Source organism: Heterodontus francisci, chromosome 49 (genome assembly GCF_036365525.1).
Source record: "Heterodontus francisci isolate sHetFra1 chromosome 49, sHetFra1.hap1, whole genome shotgun sequence".
Classification (NCBI taxonomy): Eukaryota; Metazoa; Chordata; class Chondrichthyes; order Heterodontiformes; family Heterodontidae; genus Heterodontus; species Heterodontus francisci.
The window spans coordinates 8171845-8190498 of NC_090419.1; the positions used below are offsets into that span (position 1 = coordinate 8171845).

Here is an 18654-nt window from a genome sequence, read left to right on the forward strand (position 1 = left end):
CAGCCCCTACAACCCTCCCTATCACTGTAACCTCCTCCAGTCCCTACAACCCTATCTCTGTAACCTCCACCAGCTCCTACAACCCTCCCTCTCTCTGTAACCTCCTCCAGCCCCTACAACCCTCCAAGATCTCTGCGCTCCTCCAATTCCGGCCTCTTGACCATCCCCCGATTACCATCACTCCACCATTGGCGGCTGTGCCTTCAGCTGCCTGGGGCCCTAAGCTCTGGAATTCCCTCCCTAAACCACTCCGCCTCTCTCTCTCCTCCTTAAAACCGACCTCTTTGACCGAGCTTTTGGTCGCCCTGCACTGATTGGTTACTCACTCCATGCCCTGCGCTGATTGATTACTCACTCCATGCCCTGCGCTGATTGGTTACTCACTCCATGCCCTGCGCTGATTGATTACTCACTCCACGCCCTGCGCTGATTGGTTACTCACTCCACGCCCTGCGCTGATTGGTTACTCACTCCACGCCCTGCGCTGATTGGTTACTCACTCCACGCCCTGTGCTGACTGGTTACTCACTCCGTGCCAATTGGTTACTCACTCCATGCCCTGCACTGATTGGTTACTCACTCCACGCCCTGCGCTGATTGGTTACTCACTCCATGCCCTGCGCTGATTGGTTACTCACTCCACGCCCTGCGCTGATTGGTTACTCACTCCACGCCCTGCGCTAATTGGTTACTCACTCCACACCCTGCGCTGATTGGTTACTCACTCCATGCCCTGCACTGATTGGTTACTCACTCCATGCCCTGCACTGATTGGTTACTCACTCCACGCCCTGCGCTGATTGGTTACTCACTCCACACCCTGCGCTGATTGGTTACTCACTCCATGCCCTGTCATGCCATGCCCTGCGCTGATTGGTTACTCACTCCACGCCCTGCACTGATTGGTTACTCACTCCACGCCCTGCGCTGATTGGTTACTCACTCCACACCCTGCGCTGATTGGTTACTCACTCCATGCCCTGTCATGCCATGCCCTGCGCTGATTGGTTACTCACTCCACGCCCTGCGCTGATTGGTTACTCACTCCACGCCCTGCGCTGATTGGTTACTCACTCCATGCCCTGTCATGCCATGCCCTGCGCTGATTGGTTACTCACTCCACGCCCTGCGCTGATTGGTTACTCACTCCACGCCCTGCGCTGATTGGTTACTCACTCCACGCCCTGCGCTGATTGGTTACTCACTCCACGCCCTGCGCTGATTGGTTACTCACTCCATGCCCTGTGCAGTTTGCCGAGCGATGTCAATGAGCTGGAAGGTGTCGAATTTGGTCTCAAGGACGTGCAGGTGACGGTAAAGGCTGCTGCTCTCACACCACTGAGTGACGATGGCCATTTGCGGCTTTGTCATGAAGCCCATGAACAGCAGGATATTGACGTGTCTCGTTTTCCTGCAAGGAATGGAAAGGAAAACAGCTTGGCTCATCCTGACAGGAGCAAGAAGGCACAAACCACAGCATACAGCCAACCTCTGCTCCAAGCCTTCCCACACCTTACTGCCACATTCTCTCAGCTTTCCAGTCACTGATTCCAGCCCAAGGCATTTCACAAAGATATAACGCCCCAATGATCTCCATAACGCTCTCCCTCTCAACCCACTCTCTCTCTCCCTCTCCCTCCCTGACCCTCTCAGCCCACTCTCTCTCTCCCTCTCCCTCCCTGACCCTCTCAGCCCACTCTCTCTCTCCCTCTCAGCCCACTCTCTCTCTCCCCCTCAGCCCACTCTCTCTCTCCCCCTCAGCCCACTCTCTCTCTCCCCCTCAGCCCACTCTCTCTCTCCCCCTCAGCCCACTCTCTCTCTCCCCCTCAGCCCACTCTCTCTCTCCCCCTCAGCCCACTCTCTCTCTCCCCCTCAGCCCACTCTCTCTCTCCCCCTCAGCCCACTCTCTCTCTCCCCCTCAGCCCACTCTCTCTCTCCCTCTCAGCCCACTCTCTCTCTCTCCCTCTCCCTCCCTGACCCTCTCAGCCCACTCTCTCTCTCCCTCTCCCTCCCTGACCCTCTCAGCCCACTCTCTCTCTCCCTCTCCCTCTCTGACCCTCTCAGCCCACTCTCTCTCTCCCTCTCCCTCCCTGACCCTCTCAGCCCACTCTCCCTCTCCCTCCCTGACCCTCTCAGCCCACTCTCTCTCTCCCTCTCCCTCCCTGACCCTCTCAGCCCACTCTCTCTCTCCCTCTCAGCCCACTCTCTCTCTCCCTCTCCCTCCCTGACCCTCTCAGCCCACTCTCTCTCTCCCTCCCTGACCCTCTCAGCCCACTCTCTCTCTCCCTCTCCCTCCCTGACCCTCTCAGCCCACTCTCTCTCCCTCTCAGCCCACTCTCTCTCTCCCTCTCCCTCCCTGACCCTCTCAGCCCACTCTCTCTCTCCCTCTCAGCCCACTCTCTCTCTCCCTCTCCCTCCCTGACCCTCTCAGCCCACTCTCTCTCTCCCTCTCAGCCCACTCTCTCTCTCCCTCCCTGACCCTCTCAGCCCACTCTCTCTCTCCCTCTCAGCCCACTCTCTCTCTCCCTCTCCCTCCCTGACCCTCTCAGCCCACTCTCTCTCTCCCTCTCCCTCCCTGACCCTCTCAGCCCACTCTCTCTCTCCCTCTCAGCCCACTCTCCCTCTCCCTCCCTGACCCTCTCAGCCCACTCTCTCTCTCCCTCTCAGCCCACTCTCCCTCTCCCTCCCTGACCCTCTCAGCCCACTCTCTCTCTCCCTCTCTGACCCTCTCAGCCCACTCTCTCTCTCTCCCTCTCAGCCCACTCTCTCTCTCCCTCTCCCTCCCTGACCCTCTCAGCCCACTCTCTCTCTCCCTCTCAGCCCACTCTCTCTCTCCCTCTCCCTCCCTGACCCTCTCAGCCCACTCTCTCTCTCCCTCTCCCTCCCTGACCCTCTCAGCCCACTCTCCCTTTCCCTCCCTGACCCTCTCAGCCCACTCTCTCTCTCCCTCTCAGCCCACTCTCTCTCTCCCTCTCCCTCCCTGACCCTCTCAGCCCACTCTCTCTCTCCCTCTCCCTCCCTGACCCTCTCAGCCCACTCTCCCTCTCCCTCCCTGACCCTCTCAGCCCACTCTCTCTCTCCCTCTCTGACCCTCTCAGCCCACTCTCTCTCTCCCTCTCAGCCCACTCTCCCTCTCCCTCCCTGACCCTCCTCCCTCTCAGCCCACTCTCTCTCTCCCTCTCCCTCCCTGACCCTCTCAGCCCACTCTGTCTCTTGCTCTCCGTCCCTCACCCTCTCTCCCTCTGAGCCCACTCTCTCTCACCCTCTCCCTCTCTGACCTTCTCTCCCTCTCTGTCCCTGACCCTCTCTCCCTCTCAGCCCTCTCAGCCGACTCTCTCTCTCCCTCCCTGACCCTCTCAGCCCACTCTGTCTCTCGCTCTCTGTCCCTGACCCTCTCTCCCTCTGAGCCCACTCTCTCTCTCCCCTTCCCTGACCCTCTCTCCCTCTCAGCCGACTCTCTCTCTCCCTCTACCTCCCTGACCCTGTCAGCCCACTCTGTCTCTCGATCTCTGTCCCTGACCCTCTCTCCCTCTGAGCCCACTCTGTCTCTCGCTCTCTGTCCCTGACCCTCTCTCCCTCTGAGCCCACTCTCTCTCTCCCCTTCCCTGACCCTCTCTCCCTCTGAGCCCACTCTCTCTCTCCCTCCCCGTCCCCGGCCCGCTCTCCCTCCCCGTCCCCGGCCCGCTCTCCCTCCCCGTCCCCGGCCCGCTCTCCCTCCCCGTCCCCGGCCCGCTCTCCCTCCCCGTCCCCGGCCCGCTCTCCCTCCCCGTCCCCGGCCCGCTCTCCCTATCCGCCCCCGACCCGCTCTCCCTATCCGCCCCCGACCCGCTCTCCCTATCCGCCCCCGACCCGCTCTCCCTATCCGCCCCCGACCCGCTCTCCCTATCCGCCCCCGACCCGCTCTCCCTATCCGCCCCCGACCCGCTCTCCCTATCCGCCCCCGACCCGCTCTCCCTATCCGCCCCCGACCCGCTCTCCCTATCCGCCCCCGACCCGCTCTCCCTATCCGCCCCCGACCCGCTCTCCCTATCCGCCCCCGACCCGCTCTCCCTATCCGCCCCCGACCCGCTCTCCCTATCCGCCCCCGACCCGCTCTCCCTATCCGCCCCCGACCCGCTCTCCCTATCCGCCCCCGACCGTCTCTCCCTATCCGCCCCCGACCGACTCTCCCTATACGCCCCCGACCGACTCTCCCTATACGCCCCCGACCGACTCTCCCTATACGCCCCCGACCGACTCTCCCTATACGCCCCCGACCGACTCTCCCTCCCCGTCCCCGACCGACTCTCCCTCCCCGTCCCCGACCGACTCTCCCTCCCCGTCCCCGACTCTCCCTCCCCGTCCCCCCCTCTCCCTCCCCGACTCCCCCTCTCCCTCCCCGACTCCCCCTCTCCGTCCCTGACCCTCTCTCCCTCCCCGTCCCCGACCCTCTCCCTCCCCGCCCCTGATCCACTCAGTCCCAGTCTCTCTTTCTGTCTGTCCCTGACCCTCCTCTCCCTGTCTGTCCTGACCCTCTCTCCCTATCTGCCCCGATCCTCTTTCCCTGTCTCTCTCTCTCCCTCTCTGTCTGTCCCTGACCCTCTCTCCCTATCTCTCTATATGCCCCGATCCTCTTTCCCTGTCTCTCTCTCTCTCTCTGTCCCTGACCCTCTCTCTCTATCTCTCTATATGCCCCGATCCTCTTTCCCTGTCTCTCTCTCTCTCTCTGTCTGTCCCTGACCCTCCTCTCTCTGTCTGTCCCTGACCCTCTCTCTCCATCTCTCTATCTGCCTCGATCCTCTTTCCCTGTCTCTCTCTCTCTCTGTCTGTCCCTGACCCTCCTCTCCCTGTCTGTCCTGACCCTATCTGCCCCGATCCTCTTTCCCTGTCTCTCTCTCTCTCTCTGTCTGTCCCTGACGCTCTCTCCCTGTCTCGCCATCCGTCTCTCTCTCTCAGTCTGTCTGTCTCTCTCTCCCCCTCATCCTCTCTCCCTGTCTTAGTCCCTGCCTCTCTCTTTGTGTCTGTCCCTGACACTCTCTCCTCGTCTTTCTCTCTCTATCCCTCATTCTCTCCCCGTCTTAGTCCCTGTCTCTCTCTCTCCCCCCCAACCCTCTCTCCCTTTCTCTCAGTCCGTGTCTCACTTTCTCTCCCTCTCCACCTGTCCCCCACCCCTCCAGTCCGTCTGTCTCTCTCCCTCTCTGTCCCTGACTCACTCTCCTCTCTCTTTGTTCGTCTTGTCTGTCTCTCCTTCTCTCTTTTTGTCCTCTCTTTCCCCCTAACTCTCTCTCTGTCCATCTCTCTCTCTTCCTTTATTCTTTCTCTCTTTCCCTGTGTGTGTCCCTCGCTCTCTGCTTCTGTCCCTTTCCTCACCTCTCCCTACTGCCCGCTCCTCGCTCTCTGACACTCGCTTGTGCGCACACACACACACACGCACACAACAATCCTGCAGTCAGACCTGTACACAAAACATGGACAAACACTCTCTCAACAACAGCACCGACACTGTTCACATGCCACGACAATAAGCCACCACATCCCCCACCCCACAATTACGGGCGAGGCGATGAGGAAGGGTGAACTCTGAAGGAAGCTGGTGAACACTGTGTCGCTGCCGACGTGTCCAGCAACCGTTTCGCCGTGTTGCTGTTGGAAGGTTTCGCTCCGGGACTGGGGCAGAATTTTGTTGAGAGCCTCCTTCCAAACGAGTCAAGGAGCTCGTTCTTTGTGGTGGCGAAGACGATGAATGCAGCATGCCGAGCGCGGAGAGACATTACTGAATCTGTCCGCTGGTGGTAGAAACACGTCACGGGGAGGGCAGTGGTTTCGGTTTCACCGACAGCGACACAGCTACACAGAATATTTACCTGAGAACAAGCACTTCATTCTTGAATGCCTGGAGCTGCTCAGGAGTTGGATAGGTCACTTTCAGAATCTTAATAGCAACATCACCTGTAACATAGGGAGAAGTTCACAAATATCAGAGGGACTGTCACGGGGGGACACGGACATGCAGCCAGAAGAGGGAACGGGGGATTATTTACTCCTGGAGGAGATAGGGAGGGAGAGAAGGGAGGAGGGGAGGTAAAGGCGGGCAGGGAGAGAGGGGCGAGAGGAGAACGAGAGGGAAAGAGCGAGGAGAGGGGGAGTGGGAAGGAAAGGGAGAGAAAGTGGGAGCAAGGAAGTGGGGGGTGGGTACAGAATATGAAAGTGATCATAAAGTGAGTCTTATACACTCACTGCAAGAGACAGGCAGACAGTCACAGAACACAGAGACAAACACACAGGAGAGAGAGTGGGGGGAGAGAGAGAGACACACACACACTGGAGATAGAGAGAGTTGAGGGAGAGAGAGAGAGACACACACACACACTGGAGATAGAGAGAGTGGGGAGAGAGAGAGAGACACACACACTGGAGATAGAGAGAGTGGGGAGAGAGAGAGAGACACACACACACACACTGGAGATAGAGAGAGTGGGGAGAGAGAGAGAGACACACACACACTGGAGATAGAGAGAGTGGGGAGAGAGAGAGAGACACACACACACACACTGGAGATAGAGAGAGTGGGGAGAGAGAGAGACACACACACACACTGGAGATAGAGAGAGTGGGGGGAGAGAGAGAGAGACACACACACACACACTGGAGATAGAGAGAGTGGGGAGAGAGAGAGAGACACACACACACACACTGGAGATAGAGAGAGTGGGGAGAGAGAGAGAGACACACACACACACTGGAGATAGAGAGAGTGGGGAGAGAGAGAGAGACACACACACACACTGGAGATAGAGAGAGTGGGGAGAGAGAGAGAGACACACACACACTGGAGATAGAGAGAGTGGGGGGAGAGAGAGAGACACACACACACACACTGGAGATAGAGAGAGTGGGGAGAGAGAGAGAGACACACACACACACTGGAGATAGAGAGAGTGGGGAGAGAGAGACACACACACACACACACACACTGGAGATGGAGAGTGTGGGGCGAGAGAGAGAGAGACACACACACACACTGGAGATAGAGAGAGTGGGGAGAGAGAGAGAGACACACACATACTGGAGATAGAGAGAGTGGGGAGAGAGAGAGACACACACACACACTGGAGATAGAGAGAGTGGGGAGAGAGAGAGAGACACACACACACACTGGAGATAGAGAGAGTGGGGAGAGAGAGAGAGACACACACACACACTGGAGATAGAGAGTGTGGGGGGAGAGAGAGAGAGACACACACACACACTGGAGATAGAGAGAGTGGGGAGAGAGAGAGAGACACACACACACTGGAGATAGAGAGAGTGGGGAGAGAGAGACACACACACACACACACACTGGAGATAGAGAGTGTGGGGCGAGAGAGAGAGACACACACACACACACTGGAGATAGAGAGAGTGGGGAGAGAGAGAGACACACACACACACACTGGAGATAGAGAGAGTGGGGAGAGAGAGAGACACACACACACACACTGGAGATAGAGAGAGTGGGGAGAGAGAGAGAGACACACACACACACTGGAGATAGAGAGAGTGGCGAGAGAGAGAGACACACACACACACTGGAGATAGAGAGAGTGGGGGGAGAGAGAGAGAGACACACACACACACTGGAGATAGAGAGAGTGGGGGGAGAGAGAGAGAGACACACACACACACTGGAGATAGAGAGAGTGGGGAGAGAGAGAGAGACACACACACACACTGGAGATAGAGAGAGTGGGGAGAGAGAGACACACACACACACACACACTGGAGATAGAGAGTGTGGGGCGAGAGAGAGAGACACACACACACACACTGGAGATAGAGAGAGTGGGGAGAGAGAGAGACACACACACACACTGGAGATAGAGAGAGTGGGGAGAGAGAGAGAGACAGACACACAGGAGATAGAGAGAGTGGGGAGAGAGAGAGAGACACACACACACACACTGGAGATAGAGAGAGTGGGGAGAGAGAGAGAGACACACACACACACACTGGAGATAGAGAGAGTGGGGAGAGAGAGAGACACACACACACACTGGAGATAGAGAGAGTGGGGAGAGAGAGAGAGACAGACACACAGAAGATAGAGAGAGTGGGGAGAGAGAGAGAGACACACACACACACACTGGAGATAGAGAGAGTGGGGAGAGAGAGAGAGACACACACACACACACTGGAGATAGAGAGAGAGTGGGGAGAGAGAGAGACACACACACACAGGAGATAGAGAGAGTGGGGAGAGAGAGAGACACACACACACACACACTGGAGATAGAGAGAGTGGGGAGAGAGAGAGACACACACACACACTGGAGATAGAGAGAGTGGGGAGAGAGAGAGACACACACACACACTGGAGATAGAGAGAGTGGGGAGAGAGAGAGAGACAGACACACAGGAGATAGAGAGAGTGGGGAGAGAGAGAGAGACACACACACACACACTGGAGATAGAGAGAGTGGGGAGAGAGAGAGACACACACACACACACTGGAGATAGAGAGAGTGGGGAGAGAGAGAGACACATACACACACTGGAGATAGAGAGAGTGGGGAGAGAGAGAGACACACACACACACTGGAGATAGAGAGAGTGGGGAGAGAGAGAGAGACAGACACACAGGAGATAGAGAGAGTGGGGAGAGAGAGAGACACACACACACACACACTGGAGATAGAGAGAGTGGGGAGAGAGAGAGAGACACACACACACACACTGGAGATAGAGAGAGTGGGGAGAGAGAGAGACACACACACACAGGAGATAGAGAGAGTGGGGAGAGAGAGAGACACACACACACACTGGAGATAGAGAGAGTGGGGAGAGAGAGAGAGACACACACACACACTGGAGATAGAGAGAGTGGGGAGAGAGAGAGAGAGACACACACACACACTGGAGATAGAGAGAGTGGGGAGAGAGAGAGACACACACACACAGGAGATAGAGAGAGTGGGGAGAGAGAGAGACACACACACACACACACACTGGAGATAGAGAGAGTGGGGAGAGAGAGAGACACACACACACTGGAGATAGAGAGAGTGGAGAGACAGGCACACACACAGGAGATAGAGAGTGGAGAGACAGAGAGAGAGATAGAGACAGACACACAGGAGAGAGAGAGAGTGGAGAGAGAGGGAGACAGAGTGGTGAGAGAGACATGCAAGAGACAGGGGAGGGGGTGGGGGGGAGAGGGAGAGTGAGAGAGACAGACATACTGGAGACAGAGAGCGTGGAGAGAGAGAGGGAGAAAGGGTTGGGAGAGAGGCAAGGAGGGGAAGAGGGACAGACAGAGACAAACCAGGCAGACAGCGATGGGGAGAAGGAGCAGGCATTAAACTGAGGAAAGAGACAGCTCGAACCTGGGTGAGAAAGAGGTGCTAATATTAAATTCCCCACTGTCGAATCAGTCATTGCAAGAACCAGGAGAGGAGAGAGGTCAGCATTCTGAAAGGCAAGCAACCACGCTGCCCTGTGCTTAGCGTGCTCCTGTCCTCTCCCTGCCGCGTTCTTGCCCCTGTATTTACCATGCCACTTTGCTTTGTATACAGTCCCGAAAGACCCTGCTCCAATCCTTTTCAGTATGTTTATCTCGCTGCCTTGGATCTCCCAGTAGATGCTGGAATCTCTGTACGGCCGCGCCCTCTGGAAAACAAGCAAGACGGAGTTAATCACACACCGCAGAGTGGGCGGCCCCTCACTCACAGGGTGATCTCTCCGAAAGGACCCCCTCTCCCATAGGGAGACCCTTCACTCAAAGGCCGATTACCACTCCCCCAATTCAGTTCCGACAGACTCAAAACAGTGGTGTGAAGTTAACGGAACACCCACAGACAGCGGCTGCGCTAGCTCATGCTGATACGCCCCGGGTCGCGTTCGCCTTCGTTTTGCACCCCGGGCCGCGTTAGCCTGTGTAATGCACTCCAGCCTGTGTTGTAGCCCGTAGACGTCGGCAATCGGAGCAGGATGAGGGCATACAGCCCCTCTAGCCTGCTCCTGCACTCCCCCACTAACCCCCCCTCCCCGTCCCCTACCCCTACCCTTGCCCGGCTGTTACCCTGTCACTGACTTTCTGCCACGTTACTCTTAGCGGGTCTTAAGGAGCTTCATCTCGAATAAGGTCGCGTGCATACCTGGAGTGCTGGGTACAGTTCTGGGTCCTGGTACCCGTGCCCGCCCGTGACCCGAGCACCCGCCGCTCTGCTCACCACTTTCCTCCTGTCGTCCGACGACGACAGTTTCCTCTCCCGGTTTGGCGTCACCGGCGACTTGGGCTGCGGAGTCGCTGGTCCCTGCGGTGAGGCCGAGTAGGGCGGGCTGGGTGACTGCTTGCAGGACCCTGGGGGGGGGGGGGGGGGGGGAGAGGGAAAATCAGAGGTCACAGCGTCACGCTCCCACGAGAGGTGTCAAACACCCACCCCGCCTCAAGTACCGCCGTACAGCCACCCCGGTGAACTGCACGCCTGCCCCGACCCGCGTGTACTGTCCTTTTCTTCCCCATGTAGTACACACCCACCCATTCCGTAATCTGGGCCCCTGCGTTCTGTACCCCGGGCCCCTGTGTGTGTTATACCCTGAGCCCCTGTGTGTGTTATACCCTGGGCCCCTGTGTGTGTTATACCCTGGGCCCCTGTGTGTGTTATACCCTGGGCCCCTGTGTGTGTTATACCCTGGGTCCCTGTGTGTGTTATACCCTGGTCCCTGTGTGTGTTATACTCTGGGTCCCTGTGTGTGTAATACCCTGGGTCCCTGTGTGTGTTATACTCTGGGTCCCTGTGTGTGTAATACCCTGGGTCCCTGTGTGTGTTAAACCCTGGGTCCCTGTGTGTGTTATACCCTGGTCCCTGTGTGTGTTATACTCTGGGTCCCTGTGTGTGTAATACCCTGGGTCCCTGTGTGTGTTATACCCTGGGTCCCTGTGTGTGTTATACTCTGGGTCCCTGTGTGTGTTAAACCCTGGGCCCCTGTGTGTGTTAAACCCTGGTCCCTGTGTGTGTTATACTCTGGGTCCCTGTGTGTGTTAAACCCTGGGTCCCTGTGTGTGTTATACTCTGGTCCCTGTGTGTGTTATACTCTGGGTCCCTGTGTGTGTTAAACCCTGGGTCCCTGTGTGTGTTATACTCTGGTCCCTGTGTGTGTTATACCCTGAGCCCCTGTGTGTGTTATACCCTGGTCCCTGTGTGTGTTATACTCTGGGTCCCTGTGTGTGTTAAACCCTGGGTCCCTGTGTGTGTTAAACCCTGGGTCCCTGTGTGTGTTATACTCTGGGTCCCTGTGTGTGTTAAACCCTGGGCTCCTGTGTGTGTTATACTCTGGGTCCCTGTGTGTGTTATACTCTGGGTCCCTGTGTGTGTTAAACCCTGGGCTCCTGTGTGTGTTATACTCTGGGTCCCTGTGTGTGTTATACCCTGGGCCCCTGTGTGTGTAATACCCTGGGCCCCTGTGTGTGTAATACCCTGGGCCCCTGTGTGTGTAATACCCTGGGCTCCTGTGTGTGTTATACCCTGGGCTCCTGTGTGTGTTATACCCTGGTCCCTGTGTGTGTTAAACCCTGGGCTCCTGTGTGTGTTATACTCTGGGTCCCTGTGTGTGTTATACCCTGGGCACCTGTGTGTGTAATACCCAGGGCCCCTGTGTGTGTAATACCCTGGGCCCCTGTGTGTGTAATACCCTGGGCCCCTGTGTGTGTAATACCCTGGGCTCCTGTGTGTGTTATACCCTGGGCTCCTGTGTGTGTTATACCCTGGGCTCCTGTGTGTGTTATACCCTGGGCCCCTGTGTGTGTTATACCCTGGTCCCTGTGTGTGTTATACCCTGAGCCCCTGTGTGTGTTATACCCTGGACCCCTGTGTGTGTTATACCCTGGGCCCCTGTGTGTGTTATACCCTGGTCCCTGTGTGTGTTAAACCCTGGGCTCCTGTGTGTGTTATACTCTGGGTCCCTGTGTGTGTTATACCCTGGGCACCTGTGTGTGTAATACCCAGGGCCCCTGTGTGTGTAATACCCTGGGCCCCTGTGTGTGTAATACCCTGGGCCCCTGTGTGTGTAATACCCTGGGCTCCTGTGTGTGTTATACCCTGGGCTCCTGTGTGTGTTATACCCTGGGCTCCTGTGTGTGTTATACCCTGGGCTCCTGTGTGTGTTATACCCTGGTCCCTGTGTGTGTTATACCCTGGGCCCCTGTGTGTGTAATACCCTGGGCCCCTGTGTGTGTAATACCCTGGGCCCCTGTGTGTGTTATACCCTGAGCCCCTGTGTGTGTTATACCCTGGGTCCCTGTGTGTGTAATACCCTGGGTCCCTGTGTGTGTTAAACCCTGGGTCCCTGTGTGTGTTATACCCTGGGCCCCTGTGTGTGTAATACCCTGGGCCCCTGTGTGTGTTATACCCTGAGCCCCTGTGTGTGTTATACCCTGGGTCCCTGTGTGTGTAATACCCTGGGTCCCTGTGTGTGTTAAACCCTGGGTCCCTGTGTGTGTTATACCCTGGGTCCCTGTGTGTGTAATACCCTGGGTCCCTGTGTGTGTAATACCCTGGGTCCCTGTGTGTGTTAAACCCTGGGTCCCTGTGTGTGTTAAACCCTGGGCTCCTGTGTGTGTTATACTCTGGGTCCCTGTGTGTGTTATACCCTGGGCCCCTGTGTGTGTAATACCCTGGGTCCCTGTGTGTGTTAAACCCTGGGCTCCTGTGTGTGTTATACTCTGGGTCCCTGTGTGTGTTATACCCTGGGCCCCTGTGTGTGTAATACCCTGGGTCCCTGTGTGTGTTAAACCCTGGGCTCCTGTGTGTGTTATACTCTGGGTCCCTGTGTGTGTTATACCCTGGGCCCCTGTGTGTGTTATACCCTGGGTCCCTGTGTGTGTAATACCCTGGGTCCCTGTGTGTGTTAAACCCTGGGCTCCTGTGTGTGTTATACTCTGGGTCCCTGTGTGTGTAATACCCTGGGCCCCTGTGTGCGTTATACCCTGGGCCCCTGTGTGTGTAATACCCTGGGTCCCTGTGTGTGTTAAACCCTGGGCTCCTGTGTGTGTTATACTCTGGGTCCCTGTGTGTGTTATACCCTGGGCCCCTGTGTGTGTTATACCCTGGGTCCCTGTGTGTGTAATACCCTGGGTCCCTGTGTGTGTTAAACCCTGGGCTCCTGTGTGTGTTATACTCTGGGTCCCTGTGTGTGTAATACCCTGGGCCCCTGTGTGTGTTATACCCTGGGCCCCTGTGTGTGTAATACCCTGGACCCCTGTGTGCGTTATACCCTGGGCCCCTGTGTGTGTTATACCCTGAGCCCCTGTGTGCGTTATACCCTGAGCCCCTGTGTGTGTTATACCCTGGGTCCCTGTGTGCGTTATTCCCTGGGCCCTTGTGTGTGTTATACCCTGGGCCCCTGTGTGTGTTATACCCTGGGCCCTTGTGTGTGTTATACCCTGGGCTCCTGGTCCCTGTGTGTGTTATACCCTGGGCCCCTGTAGCGTTATACCCTGGGTCCCTGTGTGTGTTATACCCTGGGTCCCCGTGTGTGTTACACCCTGGGTCCCTGTGTGTGTTATACCCTGAGCCCCTGTGTGTGTTATACCCTGGGCCCCTGTGTGTGTTACACCCTGGGCCCCTGTGTGTGTTATACCCTGGGTCCCTGTGTGTGTTATACCCTGGGTCCCTGTGTGTGTTACACCCTGGGTCCCTGTGTGTGTTATACCCTGGGTCCCTGTGTGTGTTATACCCTGGGTCCCCGTGTGTGTTACACCCTGGGTCCCTGTGTGTGTTATACCCTGAGCCCCTGTGTGTGTTATACCCTGGGTCCCTGTGTGTGTTACACCCTGGGTCCCTGTGTGTGTTATACCCTGGGTCCCTGTGTGTGTTATACCCTGGGTCCCCGTGTGTGTTACACCCTGGGTCCCTGTGTGTGTTATACCCTGGGTCCCTGTGTGCGTTATACCCTGGGCCCCCGTGTGTGTTACACCCTGGGTCCCTGTGTGTGTTATACCCTGGGCCCCTGTGTTCTGTACCCTGGGTCCCTGTGTGCGTTATTCCCTGGGCCCTTGTGTGTGTTATACCCTGGGTCCCTGTGTGCGTTATACCCAGGGCCCCTGTGTGTGTTATACCCTTGGCCCCTGTGTGTGTTACACCCTGGGCCCTTGTGTGTGTTATACCCTGGGCTCCTGGTCCCTGTGTGTGTTATACCCTGGGCCCCTGTGTGCGTTATACCCTGGGTCCCCTGTGTGTGTTATACCCTGGGTCCCCGTGTGTGTTACACCCTGGGTCCCTGTGTGTGTTATACCCTGGGTCCCTGTGTGTGTTATACCCTGGGTCCCCGTGTGTGTTACACCCTGGGTCCCTGTGTGTGTTATACCCTGGGCCCCTGTGTTCTGTACCCTGGGCCCCTGTGTGCGTTATACCCTGGGCCCCCGTGTGTGTTATACCCTGGGTCCCTGTGTGTGTTATATCCTGGGTCCCTGTGTGTGTTATACCCTGGGTCCCCGTGTGTGTTATACCCTGGGCCCCTGTGTTCTGTACCCTGGGCCCTTGTGTGTGTTATACCCTGGGCCCCTGCGTTCTGTACCCCGGGTCCCTGTGTGTGTTATACCCTGGGCCCCTGTGTGTGTTACACCCTGGGCCCTTGTGTGTGTTATACCCTGGGCCCCTGCGTTCTGTACCCCGGGTCCCTCTGTGTGTTATACCCTGGGCCCCTGTGTGTGTTATACCCTGGGCCCCTGTGTGTGTTACACCCTGGGCCCTTGTGTGTGTTACACCCTGGGCCCCTGTGTTCTGTACCCTGGGTCCCTGTGTGTGTTATACCCTAGGTCTCTGTGTGTGTTACACCCTGGGTCCCTGTGTGTGTTATACCCTGTGCCCCTGTGTTCTGTACCCTGGGTCCCTGTGTGTGTTACACCCTCGGCCCATGTGTGTTATACCCTGGGTCCCTGTGTTCTGTACCCTGGGTCCCTGTGTGTGTTATACCCTAGGTCCATGTGTGTGTTACTCCTTGGGCCCTTGTGTGTGTTATACCCTGGGCCCCTGTGTGCGTTATACCCTGGGCCTCTGTGTGTGTTATACCCTGGGCCCCTGTGTGTGTTACACCCTGGGTCCCTGTGTGTGTTATACCCTGGGCCCCTGTGTTCTGTACCCTGGGTCCCTGTGTGTGTTATACCCTGGGTCCCTGTGTGTGTTATACCCTGGGTCCCTGTGTGTGTTATACCCTGGGCCTCTGTGTGTGTTATACCCTGGGCCCCTGTGTGTGTTACACCCTGGGCCCTTGTGTGTGTTATACCCTGGGCCCCTGTGTTCTGTACCCTGGGTCCCTGTGTGTGTTACACCCTGGGCCCTTGTGTGTGTTATACCCTGGGCCCCTGTGTTCTGTACCCTGGGTCCCTGTGTGTGTTATACCCTGGGCCCCTGTGTGTGTTATACCCTGGGCCCTTGTGTGTGTTATACCCTGGGCCCCTGTGTGTGTTATACCCTGGGCCCTAGTGTGTGTTATACCCTGGGCCCCTGCGTTCTGTACCCCGGGTCCCTGTGTGTGTTATACCCTGGGCCCCTGTGTGCGTTATACCCTGGGCCCCTGTGTTCTGTACCCTGGGTCCCTGTGTTCTGTACCCTGGGTCCCTGTGTGCGTTATACCCTGGGCCCCTGTGTGCGTTATACCCTGGGCCCCTGTGTTCTGTACCCTGGGTCCCTGTGTGTGTTATACCCTGGGCCCCTGTGTGTGTTATACCCTGGGCCCCTGTGTGTGTTATACCCTGGGCCCCTGTGTGTGTTACACCCTGGGTCCCTGTGTGTGTTATACCCTGGGCCCCTGTGTGTGTTACACCCTGGGCCCCTGTGTGTGTTACACCCTGGGCCCTTGTGTGTGTTATACCCTGGGCCCCTGCGTTCTGTACCCCAGGTCCCTGTGTGTGTTATACCCTGGGCCCCTGTGTGTGTTACACCCTGGGTCCCTGTGTGCGTTATACCCTGGGCCCCTGTGTTCTGTACCCTGGGTCCCTGTGTGTGTTATACCCTAGGTCCCTGTGTGTGTTACACCCTGGTCCCTGTGTGTGTTATACCCTGTGCCCCTGTGTTCTGTACCCTGGGTCCCTGTGTGTGTTATACCATGGGCCCCTGTGTGTGTTATACCCTGGGCCCCTGTGTGTGTTACACCCTGGGCCCCTGTGTTCTGTACCCTGGGTCCCTGTGTGTGTTATACCCTGGGCCCCAGTGTGTGTTATACCCTGGGCCCCTGTGTGTGTTACACCCTGGGCCCTTGTGTGTGTTATACCCTGGGCCCCTGTGTTCTGTACCCCGGGTCCCTGTGTGTGTTATACCCTGGGCCCCTGTGTGTGTTACACCCTGGGTCCCTGTGTGCGTTATACCCTGGGCCCCTGTGTGTGTTACACCCTGGGCCCTTGTGTGTGTTACACCCTGGGCCCCTGCGTTCTGTACCCCGGGTCCCTGTGTGTGTTATACCCTGGGCCCCTGTGTGTGTTATACCCTGGGCCCCTGTGTTCTGTACCCTGGGTCCCTGTGTGTGTTATACCCTGGGCCCCTGTGTGTGTTATACCCTGGGCCCCTGTGTTCTGTACCCTGGGTCCCTGTGTGTGTTACACCCTGGGCCCTTGTGTGTGTTACACCCTGGGCCCTTGTGGGTGTTACACCCTGGGCCCCTGCGTTCTGTACCCCAGGTCCCTGTGTGTGTTATACCCTGGGCCCCTGTGTGTGTTACACCCTGGGTCCCTGTGTGCGTTATACCCTGGGCCCCTGTGTTCTGTACCCTAGGTCCCTGTGTGTGTTACACCCTGGGTCCCTGTGTGTGTTACACCCTCGGCCCCTGTGTGTGTTATACCCTGGGTCCCTGTGTGTGTTATACCCTGGGCCCCTGTGTTCTGTACGCTGGGTCCCTGTGTGTGTTATACCCTGGGTCCGTGTGTGTGTTACACCTTGGGCCCCTGTGTGTGTTATTCCCTGGGGCCCTGTGTCTGTTATACCCTGGGGCCCTGTGTGTGTTACACCCTGGGTCCCTGTGTGTGTTACACCCTGGGTCCCTGTGTGTGTTATTCCCTGGGTCCCTGTGTGTGTTATTCCCTGGGTCCCTGTGTGTGTTACACCCTGGGTCCCTGTGTGTGTTATACCCTGGGCCCCTGTGTTCTGTACCCTGGGTCCCTGTGTGTGTTATACCCTGGGCCATTGTGTTCTGTACCCTGGGTCCCTGTGTGTGTTATACCCTGGGCCCCTGTGTTCTGTACCCTGGGTCCCTGTGTGTGTTACACCCTGGGTCCCTGTGTGTGTTATTCCCTGGGTCCCTGTGTGTGTTACACCCTGGGTCCCTGTGTGTGTTACACCCTGGGCCATTGTGTTCTGTACCCTGGGTCCCTGTGTGTGTTATACCCTGGGCCCCTGTGTTCTGTACCCTGGGTCCCTGTGTGTGTTACACCCTGGGTCCCTGTGTGTGTTATTCCCTGGGTCCCTGTGTGTGTTATTCCCTGGGTCCCTGTGTGTGTTACACCCTGGGTCCCTGTGTGTGTTATACCCTGGGCCCCTGTGTTCTGGACCCCGGGTCCCTGTGTGTGTTATTCCCTGGGTCCCTGTGTGTGTTATACCCTGGGTCCCTGTGTGTGTTATACCCTGGGCCCCTGTGTTCTGTACCCTGGGTCCCTGTGTGTGTTATACCCTGGGCCATTGTGTTCTGTACCCTGGGTCCCTGTGTGTGTTATACCCTGGGCCATTGTGTTCTGTACCCTGGGTCCCTGTGTGTGTTATACCCTGGGCCATTGTGTTCTGTACCCTGGGTCCCTGTGTGTGTTATACCCTGGGCCATTGTGTTCTGTACCCTGGGTCCCTGTGTGTGTTATACCCTGGGCCCCTGTGTTCTGTACCCTGGGTCCCTGTGTGTGTTATACCCTGGGCCCCTGTGTTCTGTACCCTGGGTCCCTGTGTGTATTATACCCTGGGCCCTTGTGTTCTGTACACTGGACCCGGTGTTCTGGAACATATCGAGTTCTCCATCAGCTTCCTCTTGGGACCCGGTCCGGAGGAAACACGGTAAGTTAAACCTAGAAACATAGGCCTATCCACCATTCAAAAAAGATCATGGTTGATGGTCTAATTCAGTACCCTATTCCCGCTTTCACCCCATATCCATTTGGCATGAAGAAATATATCTATCTCCTTGAATATATTTAATGACTTGGCCTCCACTGCCTCCTGCGGTAGAGAATTCCACAGGTTCACCACCCTCTGAGTCAAGAAATTTCTCCTCATCCCGGTTCTAAATGGCATACCCCATATCCTGAAACTGTGACCCCTGGTTCTGGACTCCTCAGCCATCGGGAACATCCTCCCTGCATCGGGTCTGTCTAGTCCTGTTCGAATTTTACAGGTTTCTATCAGATGCCGTCTCAAGAAAGTGAAACAGGAAACAACGAATAAACTTACCAACGACATGAGATTTCAGTGCATCCTGCAACATAGAAACATGAAACCATCAGCCCAAGAGAAACAGCTCAGCAATGAAGAAGAAACTTGAAACAAATGTGTTCAGCACCATGACATCAAACACAGGAAGACAGTAAACACCAATACTCAGTAACACAGAGTCTCACTGTCCTATAAACCCCAATACTCAGTAACACAGAGTCTCACTGTCCTATAAACCCCAATACTCAGTAACACAGAGTCTCACTGTCCTATAAACCCCAATACTCAG

At 56.8% G+C, this 18654-nt stretch overlaps 1 protein-coding gene across 2 annotated transcripts in view; it reads right to left on the minus strand.

Moving 5' to 3' along the window:
- LOC137358321 (RAF proto-oncogene serine/threonine-protein kinase-like) overlaps window positions 1–18425 on the minus strand; it is a 29862-nt gene extending 11437 nt beyond the window's left edge. The window contains exons 1-5 of one of the 2 annotated variants that reach the window (XM_068024265.1): window positions 18384–18425; window positions 10191–10321; window positions 9510–9627; window positions 5844–5928; window positions 1235–1411 (exon numbers count right to left, since the gene is read on the minus strand). In XM_068024265.1, coding sequence (XP_067880366.1) covers window positions 1235–1411; window positions 5844–5928; window positions 9510–9627; window positions 10191–10321; window positions 18384–18417 — 545 coding nt within the window. In that variant the 5' untranslated portion in view covers window positions 18418–18425. Of the gene's footprint in view, window positions 1–1234; window positions 1412–5843; window positions 5929–9509; window positions 9628–10115; window positions 10322–18383 lie in introns of both variants that reach the window. The other variant, XM_068024264.1, reaches the window with a different exon arrangement.
- Window positions 18426–18654: the final 229 nt, after the last annotated feature.